The 10,524-nt window shown below is 41.4% G+C and overlaps 1 protein-coding gene and 1 pseudogene across 3 annotated transcripts; one reads left to right on the forward strand and one right to left on the reverse strand.

Annotated features, from left to right (window-relative positions):
• Nucleotides 1-1,523: 1,523 nt before the first annotated feature.
• Nucleotides 1,524-9,598, reverse strand: LOC147988806 (uncharacterized). Of its 3 annotated transcripts, none has more exons than XM_087545618.1 (5): nt 9,062-9,598; nt 8,786-8,911; nt 8,575-8,634; nt 4,600-4,872; nt 2,203-3,105 (listed from the first exon to the last, which is right to left on the reverse strand). In XM_087545618.1, the coding sequence occupies exons 1-4, from the start codon at nt 9,108-9,110 to the stop codon at nt 4,766-4,768; spliced, it is 342 nt and encodes a 113-aa protein (XP_087401744.1). In that variant the 5' UTR covers nt 9,111-9,598; the 3' UTR covers nt 2,203-3,105; nt 4,600-4,765. The 3 variants fall into 3 exon arrangements, 2 of the variants coding, with proteins under 2 accessions (XP_087401744.1, XP_087401749.1); XM_087545623.1 differs by having other exon boundaries at nt 2,220-3,105; nt 4,600-4,729; XR_015617798.1 differs by lacking the exons at nt 4,600-4,872; nt 8,575-8,634; nt 8,786-8,911; nt 9,062-9,598 and adding an exon at nt 3,501-4,575 and having other exon boundaries at nt 1,524-3,105.
• Nucleotides 4,880-7,008, forward strand: LOC147988807 (uncharacterized; annotated as a pseudogene).
• Nucleotides 9,599-10,524: the final 926 nt, after the last annotated feature.

Consider the following 10,524-nt stretch of genomic DNA (forward strand, 5'->3'; position numbering starts at 1 on the left):
TTTCAAATTTGATGAACTTTTTTTCAAAATTGGTGAACTTTTTCTCAAATTCAATGAACTTTGTTCTAATTCGATGACATTTTATCAAAACTTGTGAACTATTTTCAAATTCGATGAACTTTTTTTCAAATTTGGGTGAACTCTTTTTTGAAGTCGATGAACTTTTTCCAAATTCAATGAACTTTTTTTCAAGTTCGATAAACTTTTTCTCAGATTTGCGAACCTTTTTCAAAACCAATGAACTTGTTTTGAAAGTCGGTGAACTTTTTGTCCAAATTAGAAGAATTGTTTTATTAAAAATTGGTGAACTCTTTTAATTTAGATGAACTTTTTTTTTAAATTCATGAACTTTTAAAAATTTGCGATTTTTTTTGCAAAAATATTTGACCTTTTTGTCGGATTCCAAGAACCTTTTTTTTAGTTCGTGATTTTTTAGAAAATTCACGTTTTTTGTGAACCTTTTCTGAAAAGTCAACAGTCAATGTTGAACTTATCAGCGGTCAATAACGACCGGTTAATTCGAAACTGAGTAAAACGATCAAACCAAAAAAAAAACGAAGCGAAGCAACACCTTTTGTTTTTTGAACGAGCGATCACAAGGGAACGAACCAGTGCTCGCACTCTTTATCTTGGGCAGGCCCATGACTGGAGGTACGTGAGCGCTCATTCTCCTAACCGGCGCAGAAGGCGCCGGTTAGGAGCTCCCCTGGTTTGTTCCCTCAAAAGAAAAAAAACTGGCTGGTTTCGTTCAGGTCGCTCCCTTCCTAGTCGCTAGTTTTTTTTGTGAGATTTCCTAGTCGCTAGTTTGACCATGACATGATATTGACCCATCAATTTTCTTAAAAAAGTCAAGAATTTTAAAAAAAGTTCATAGATATTGGAAAAAGGTTGATGAGTTTAGAAAAAGTTCATCTAGTTTGAAAAAAGTTCATCGCTTCTGGAAAAATTTCATCAACATTCAAAAACAGTTCACAAATTTGAAAAAAAGTTCATCGGATTCGAAAAAAGTTCATCAAAGTTGAATTTTTGTGCCAAATTTGAAAAAGTTCATCAAATTTTGGAAAAAGTTCATCGATTTGAATAAAAAGTTTACCAATCTCGAGAAAAGTTTATTGAATTTGAAAAAAGTTAATCGAATTTGAAAAATAGTTCATCGAATTTGAAAAAGGTTCATCAAATTTGAAAAAAGTTCAACGCATTTGATAAGTTCATTGATGTTAAGAAAAATTTCAAAAAAATTTAAAAAAGTTCATCAAACCCAGGAAGAAGAAAAGCAAAAAACAAAAAGAAAAAACAAAAAAGGAAAACAGAAAAATAAAAAAACCAGAAGAAAAAAACGAAGTAAAAGGCGTAGAAAGATGAAAGTAGCACATTGATTTTGGGGTGGCCGGTTGGTTATGCAGCTTACCTTTTTTTTTTGAAGTTAAAGCAAAGCTTTATAACTTAATGGTGTACGGGTAAATCACCCGCAACACAAACGGCCACTTGGGCTGGTACATCGACACCCACTCGACAGCTGAGTTTGCAGGGTACATATGACCAAGGCTTGCTAGCTCATGAGCTGCGGAGTTAGCACTACGCCGACACCATTTTATTACCAATTTAGAAAACCACAGCTTAAGCTTACCTTTGAGCACGGGGTCCTGGGTTCGAATCAAAGCACGGGCATAATTTATTTCGAGTTTTGAAAAATAGAGGAAAAAAGCTAGATGGGCCAGCCCAGCAGAGAGGTGGGGGTATGCTCCCGATTGCGAGTTGTACGGTATCGGGTGCATAAGGCGCCAAATAGGATTTGCGAGAAATAGGGATGCCCGTTGGGGGACGCAGCGAGCGTCATATCCTGAGAAGTAGGCCCATAGAACCCAGATAACAATATACCCTGAGAATTAGGCCAAGTGTTTGTGCCCCGTCGATGGCCCTGTTGTCGCTCGTGTCGCCGCCATCGCCGGTTCTTCCTCGTCGCGTCCCTGCCGCGGCCTCCACCTCGCCCTCAAGCTTTGGCCATTGACCTTCAGAATTTCTGCGATCTATACGTACCTTTTGCCGCAGCTCCTGAGTCTCCACGTACAGATCTGACCTGCAGCCCGCGGTGGTGGTCACATCGATCTTCGGCTCTTGTGAACCACGGTTGGACCTCATGCCTCGTAATATCTTCTTCGCTTCCTCAAATTGGAGAATTGCCGTCTGATCATTCATCATTGAAAAGGCAAATCCTTAATAAGGGTTTCTTCTCTTGCCAAGCGCACTTTAGTATGCACTTTTATATGACAGTTACGTACTCCCTCTGTTCCGAAATAGTTGTCGTTGGGGAACTTTTCCGACCAGCTGAAAACAGGATAAAGTACCAAACTACCCTCAATTTGAAATTCTTGTCGCCGGGGATCTTCGTCTTACTCCATCGCTCCTCCCCTCCGCCAGGCTCCATCCCACTGCTGCAGCTCCGGCGTCCGCCCGCGCCGGTCGCAGCTCCCTCGTCGGCCGCCTTCCTCCGCTCCAATCAAGAGCCCAAACTCGTACGCAGCTCCCTCGCCGTCCGCCACAGCCTCCAGCCGCCCGCGACTCCTGGCCGTCGCGCCCCCCGCGACTACTGGCCTTCGCGCCGCCCATGCTCCTCCCCGCACCGACCAGCAGCAGCGCCGCCCGTGCTCCTCCTCCTCCTGCCTGAGCCTTCCAGCTCCTTGATTCAGGCACTGGAGCTCCGGATCCGGCCAATTGACCTCCGTCCGTGATCCTCCCCGCACTGACCAACAGCAGTAGTAGTGTAGCTTGTGCTCCTCCTCCTGCCTCAGCCTTCCAGCTCCTCGATTCAGGCACTGGAGCTCCGGATCCGGCCAATTGACCTCCGCCCGTGCTCCTCCCCGCACTGACCAACAGCAGCACTAGCGCTGCCTGTGTTGCTGTTTGAATTGATCAAAATTGTTAATCGCCAAAGAAATTGATCGCCGGAGTTGTACCACTTCTTCTCGCCACAGACAGAAATTGATCAGATGTGGTGATTGACTAGGACGTCTTCTCACCAGTCATAGCAAGCTTGAATTGATAGCCAGAGCAATTTTGAATTGATCAGCAAGGAGCAGCCACTGTCCATCTGTTCACCTGTCAAAACTAGCAGATCAACAGTAGAAGCAAGGATCAGCAAGGAGCAGCAAGGATCAGCAAGGAGCAGCAAGGAGCAGAAAATTGGCAAATTAGCAGATCAACAGTAGGTGAGCTACTCCATTTTTATGTGCTCCATCTGCTACAAGAAATTCAGTGTACTCATGCTTGCAATTGTACTCTTGCAAACAAATTACTCCATGCTAGTACTCCAGATCATGATTAAGAACTCAAGAAAACAATGTCAGTTCTGGCTAAGTGTGGCTCTACATCTATGAGATCACTTCTGGTGTTAGTATTGGGTCATGCAACTTCGGCTAGGATGTTCTTGGTTGCTTAATAACTTAACTAGATAGACATACTTAATGCAAAAAAAAGCAGGCACAAAGATTTCTTATACTAACCGTGTAGGATATGACACCAACACCAAATCCTTCAAGCAATCGTCCCATATACAGGAAAGAAGTGCCCCGTAAAACAAACGCCGACAAGCGCGACAGGTTCAAAAGCAGCAACAGCAAGTGGTGAAACTAAGCCTTTGGAAAATGCACTACTGTCATACTTTTGCGAAGGAGATGGCAAGCCAGCCGATGATGTTAGGAATAGCAGCAATCATACCACCATCCTAATCCTAATTTTAATTTTGCTCCTAGCTACTCCTAATTTTTAAGTACTCTACAGTAACAGAAAAGGTACTGAATTTTCTTAATTTGATAATACCACCATCTCAATGAATCAATGTTAATTAAAGGAGTACATTTTTTTAATTTTCAGTAGTACAAATTCCAACAACATCATCAGTCCAAAACATTAAGCTATTAACTGAATTTTGTGTGCATAACTGAATTTAACTGAAATTACATCTATCTCTGAAATTAATACCAACTGGTCCTTTGGTCTAAGTGGTGGTAATTCTTGAGTAAGTACATTCTTGACAAAGAGAAGAGAAGAGAAAAAAGATTCATTTATTTTTAAAAGTACTGATGCAAGCAGTAGAGTACACAAAACCTTCATTAGAGTATAAAAAAGTTTATGCAAGCATTAAAGGAACAGTTTCAGTTATTTTAATTAACTGGGAAAGTTCCGGCTAATTTTATTAAAGGAAAAGGTTGAGTTAATTTTAATTAAAATAAAAGAAGAGAAGAGAATAGCAGAGCAAGCAATGCTACCGCTCCAAGCTAATCTGACTGCAAATCATAAACTACTGCAAGCAGCTCCATGAAAAGAAGTACTGCAAGCAGGCTACTCCAAGCAGTACTACACTAAGTAATGTCACTTCAAGTAGTACTACACCAACTAATCTCTATTGATGTCATTTAAAGCAGTAATCTCTTCAACTAATCTCTACTGATGTCATTTAAAGCAGTAATCTCTTCAACTAATCTCTACTGATGTCATTTACAGTATTTTTGTAAACTAAATTTTTTGCCAAGGAAACAAAATTTTATAGCTTCAGGCCTAAGTACAGAATAGCTTCAGGAGCAAAGGAAAAGAAAAACATACCCAAATTTTTGAAGTGTTTCAGGCATCTCCCAACAATCTGGACGGGCAAAAAGGGAGTTTTATTCTCTTCTACGAAATTCATACCAACAATTCTTCCTTCCAAATCAATCAGGAGACCACCAATGAAAATCTGAAGAAAATGGTACCAATGTTAACAAGTACTCATTCAATAAGATCCATACAAAGAATGTGAGCACTTATAGAGCTCAGCATGTCGAAAGAGAAACTGAATGTTGTACACCTCAACATGTCGTCCCTTTTCGACCAAATTATCTACAGAAACATTGTACATTCAGTTTTCAGGCAAAAATGTTCAGAGATAATTAAGATACAGAAAACTAATTATGGCTGGTAATTTTTCATTAACCTAGGAAACTAATTCTTGCTTTGACAGTAAACGGACAACAATTGACCATAACAATATTGTCATTCTTGCTTTGACAGTAAATAGACAGCAATTGACTAATTCTTGCTTGACAGTAAACATACAACAATTGACAGTACACAGACTGAATTTATATGTACTTCTTCTTCTTCTTGTACTTCTACTTCTACTTCTACTTCTACTTCTACTTCATCTTACATATTCATATCTTCAGGAGAAAATGGATCTCCCAGACCTCAACTTCACTCCAGCTGCAAAAGATGTGGATGAAATGGATGAAAATGCAGAAAATGAAATGGAAGGACATGTAGGAGATGATATGGAAGGAGATGATGGAGAGGGAATGGAAGGAGATGAAATTATTCAAAATCCAGGTACAGTTACACTTGATCATTCCATCATTTCATCACTTGATCATTCCATCACTTCATCACTTGATCATTTCATTTAATCATTTCTTTGTTGTATGTCTTGGTGCAGGTGCTGGGCAAGTTGGTAGAAAAAATAAAACCCTCAATGACCAGCAAAAATTTGCTGCTTATGTAGCATTGCATACACTGTGTATGAGTAGAGGAGGCACTTTTAAGAAAACTGATACGCAAGATATTGCAAATTTTTTTGGAGTGGGTGTTTGGAATATACAAAGAATTTGGAGGAAAGCAATGTTGCAAATTCAACAAGGTCAAGAGGTAGATGTTGTCGATCGGAGAAAAGGAAATTCTGGAAGAAAGCCTAAGGACATTAACCTAGAAAAAATCCTAACAATCCCATTAAATAGGAGGTCTACTATTAGATCACTAGCCTGTCAACTGGGATGTAGCCTACTACACTTCATAGAAAGTTCATGCTAAATTTGATTAGGAGGCATACAAACTGTGTGAAGCCGGCTTTAAAGGAAAAGAATAAGATGGATAGGATGAATTTTTTTTTGTCGATTTTTGATGAGGCAACAACAACAACTGCGAGGCCTAAGTTCAAGACTATGCATAACGTTGTCCATATTGACGAGAAGTGGTTTAACATGACAAAGAAGAATAGAACATATTATCTGCTGGATTGGGAGGAAGAGCCTACGAGGCCTATACACGGCAACTGTATTGGCAAGGTGATGTTTTTAACGGCCGTTGCTAGGCCAAGGTGGGACAGCGAAGGAAACGTGACCTTCTCTGGGAAAATCGGTATCTGGCCATTCGTGAAAGAAGTTCCTGCTCAGAGGAGAAGCGACAACAGGCCCAGAGGTACAATAGAGACAAAGTCAATAAAGGTCGACAGAAAAGTGATGAGGGAGTTCCTGATAGAGAAAGTCTTGCCAGCGATACAAGCAGTTTGGCCGGAAAGTGATGCTGGACAGACCATCTACATTCAGCAGGATAATGCTAAGCCCCATATCTTGCCAGATGACCAGGAATTTCTAGCAGCTATCGCAAAAACTAGACTTGACATTAGATTAGTACAACAGCCTGCCAACAGTCCTGATTTGAATGTGCTTGACCTTGGGTTTTTCAACTCGCTGCAATCGCTGACAGATTGTCTGAGTCCTAAAACACTACAAGACCTTATTGCAGGTGTTTGGGAGGAATTTGAAGGCTATGATGTTTACAAGCTCAACAGAATTTTCCTAACTCTACAAATGTGCATGATTGAGATCATGAACCATGCGGGGGGAAATGGGTATAAAATACCACATGTTAACAAGGAAAGGCTTGAGGGTATTGGGTAGCTACCTCCAAGACTAACATGCCCGAAAGAGGTTTACACGAATGCCCTATACAACTTAGAGGTAATGGGGAGGGTTCAGTGATGAGGCTTGTTCGGATGCTTGAGATGAGGCTTGTTCGGATGCTTGAGATGAGACTTGTTCTGATGCTTGACATGAGGCTTGTTCAGATGCTTGAGATGAGGCTTGTTCCGATGCTTGACATGAGGCTTGTTCAGATGCTTGAGATGAGGCTTGTTCTGATTCTTGACATGAGGCTTGTTCAGATGCTTGAGATGAGCTTGTTCAGATGCTTGAGATGAGGCTTGTTCCGATGCTTGACATGAGGCTTGTTCCGATGCTTGACATGAGGCTTGTTCAGATGTGGAGTATGTGTAGTTCCTTGAGATGAGACTTGTGCGGAGTGCATCCCATGTGAAATTACTCCATATGTGTAATACTCCATTTTGTGAGGCTTGTATGTGTAACTCCATTTTGTGATCATTTTTACTCCATATATTTTTTCTCCATTTTGTGAGACTTGTATGTGTAATTCATTTGCTTGTGTGGAGTACTCCATTTAAATGAAAGAGAAGAGAAGAGAGTAGTAGGAGACAAGATGAGTGAATTTAGAGATGAGAAGATAATTTAGAGAAGAAGAGAACAAGCAAAGTAGTAGGAGAGGAAATGAGTGGGAGAGGAGAGGAGTATGGAGGGCACAAGGGAAGTACACTAAACTACAGATGCAAGAAGAGAAAGAGGAGAGAAGAAGAGAGAAGAGAAGTCCTGCTGTAACTGAAAAAGTTTTAGTTAAGTAACTGAAAAAATTCAGTTAATGAACTGAAACTTACACCAAACTATTGATGTCCTACACTAAACTACTGATGTCCTACACTACTGCAAGTGCTATACTACTGCAAGTCTGCAACTGTTAAATTAACAAAAAAGTTTCATTTAGTTTTACTTAAAGGAAAAGATTCATTTTAAGCTAATGTACCAAGTCAACAGAAGATTCATGACAAGATTAACAGTAGCAGAAGCTTCATGTGCTAAAATCTGAAGCTTCATGGGAAAAATTACAGAAGCTTCATGTGCAAAATTGCAGAATTTGCAAAACTGAAAATGTGATTCAGAAAATAAATAGCAGTGGAAACACGGGCCTCATTGCAGAATTTTGGAGCAGACTACTGAAAAGAGAAGAGAAAGAGAAGTGAAGAGAAGAGAGCGAGAGTAGAGAAGAGAAGAGTAAGAGAAGAGAAGAGAATTCTTCGCACTGCTCCTCTTCCTACTCCAAGAACTACTCCTACTCCTAACAGAAAGAAATTAAGTTAATTAACTTAAAAAAGTATTTTCAGTTAATTAACAGGAGTAGTTCTAAGGTGCAGAGTAGTTTCAGTTAATTAATAGGAGTAGTTTTAAGGTGCATAGTAGTTCTAAGAACTACTCCTACTCCTAAATTTAATTTACTGAAGAGAAGAGAAATGAGTAGAATTACTCAAAGCCTTGCTAAACAGCAAATCCTATACTCGAGCACATAAAAGTTCCTACAGAGCAAGCAATTGGCTTTCTTCCAATTAGCTTGATACTCCACAGATTAGGTTGCAGCAAAAATGCACTACAGAGCAAACAATTACTCCAAACAAGCACTATTGATCAGCATCCTACTTCCTGAAAACAAGCACTACTTGCACTTACAAATTCGGTGTTAATTACTGTACAGTAACACTGATCATGGGAGTACAAAAGGTTTCAGTTAATTTAAATTAACTGAAAAGCTGTAATTCATATTCAATTACTGGACAGTGCAATTGAGAGTTTATTTACTATCATTATTTAAGTTGCGATACAAACTATATGTGCATCCAAAAGAATTCGGCTATGAGTATCCGCTTACTAAGATTCGGTGCATCTTTTTCCTGAAGTTCAGCCAAGTGTTCTTTTCCTGAATGCTCACCTGTAGCAGCAACATTGCACAAAGAGGCGAATTCAGTCAAGTGCAGAGACGAGTTAGAGGCAAATTCAGTCAACATTTGCACAAAGAACTGTTGTCTCATGTAACTACAGAGGCCAGAGCGCCCTCATCACCCACCAGGACCAGTCTGTACCTTTGTTTGCACGGGAGTGGTTGTCGTCCGCTTTGGCGAGCATCGCTGCCACCGTCCTGCAGTAGAGCATTCGCATAAGAGCAGAGCAGAGGGCAGCTGCTGCTCCCCATGTTCTCTTCTTCAGTCCTGAAATTGAGATAGCAAGCAGCAAGAGGGGATGATTGCTGGAATTACCCACAAACGGCAGGCGATTCAGTAGAAATTCGCAGCTGGAGGCTGGCCGAATCGGCTCTGCCCCAAAAAATTTCATGGAGAGAGGGAGAGTAGTGAACTGACCTGGAGCTGGATCTGGACGGAGGAGGTCAGAACTGGCCATGGCGCTCATCCCTCCGACAGGCTCTCCGTCTTCCTCGGCGACGGCAGCGACATGACGAGAGTGAAGAGGACTACACAATGTAAGAGCGGCCGGCACCACCCCCCTATTCCCGCTGCTCCGGTCCAGCACCGCTGCTCCAATCTAGCACTGCCCTCCTCCTCCCACTGCTCCAACACGGATCGAGCACCGCCGCCCACAGATCGAGCACCCCGGCTGGTAAAAATTTCACCTTTGACCGACGAGGGGGAGACGGGTTGCTAGTTTTAGGGGTGGTGAGGAGCAAGGCTGCAGTGAGGAAGACACCGACGAGAGGGAGAGGGCGGCGACTGGCCGGCGGCACAAGGGATCTGGGCAGGGAGGAGCGAGTGGTCGTCGGGCGCCTTGTGGTCGTCGGGGAGAGAGTGTTGGCCGGGAGAGAGCGTGTGGTCGGGGAGAGAGCGAGTGCGAGGGCAAAAGGGGAAACGGGAGAAATATCGTAACGTGACAAAAAATGAACTGATAATCCCCGACGACAACTATTTTGGAACAGAGGGAGTAGTACATTGCTATTCCGAATTTCATCTGTTGGTGTTTTTTTGGGATTATTTCTGCTGGAACCCATGAGGGTTTTCTCAGAAGCTCGTTTTCTTTGATGGTGCTTGAATGGAGATACATACAGTACTACTCCCTCCGTCCCATAATGTAAGACGTTTTTTGACACTAAAAAAACGTCTTACATTATGGGACGAAGCGAGTAGTTCCTAACTGATATTATCAAGAATTCGTGTCCATTGGAAATAATAGTAGCTTTATTTAAGCTTCACACTTCTTCCTGTGCAAATATGAGGCCTGAATATTGATTATTCAACTTGCACGGCTGCTAAGCACGTAAGCTTTAATCAATTTATGTATCAGAACTATTGCTACGAACTGCTTACATTTAGTTTACTTGGCATGTGCCTGACTTGTGAGATCTTATGAGTTTCACCTTTAGCCTACCCCAACTTGTTTGGGACTAAAGGCTTTGTTGTTGTTGTTGTTGTTGGCATGTGCCTGACTTATGTGGTATCTTCATGTTATATATGGAGGGAAGGAGCTTCTTATTTAATTTGCAGGACATGTGTTGATTTTGATTAGAAATATGACGTTGCGGTTTGTCATCATTGTCTTCAACATCAGTGCTTGAACGATGCTTATAATGTCAAACTTCTGGACATTCCTCATCAGTTGAATCAACTGGCAGTGGCACTAGTTTGTAGGAACAAAGCCATTGCAGAGTCAAAGCAGTTATGAATGAAGTTTGCAACGGCCTTGCTGTAAAATTGTGCACAATATAAATAGTACAACACTTTCATATTGTAATACTTGTAAGTCATTTTCATGAAATATGTTTTTTTAACCTAACTGGTGAGATTGCCACATTTGACATTTACTTTTCGAGTAG

This window comes from Triticum urartu, chromosome 1A (genome assembly GCF_056163025.1).
Source record: "Triticum urartu cultivar PI428250 chromosome 1A, HENAU_Tu73, whole genome shotgun sequence".
Classification (NCBI taxonomy): domain Eukaryota; kingdom Viridiplantae; phylum Streptophyta; class Magnoliopsida; order Poales; family Poaceae; genus Triticum; species Triticum urartu.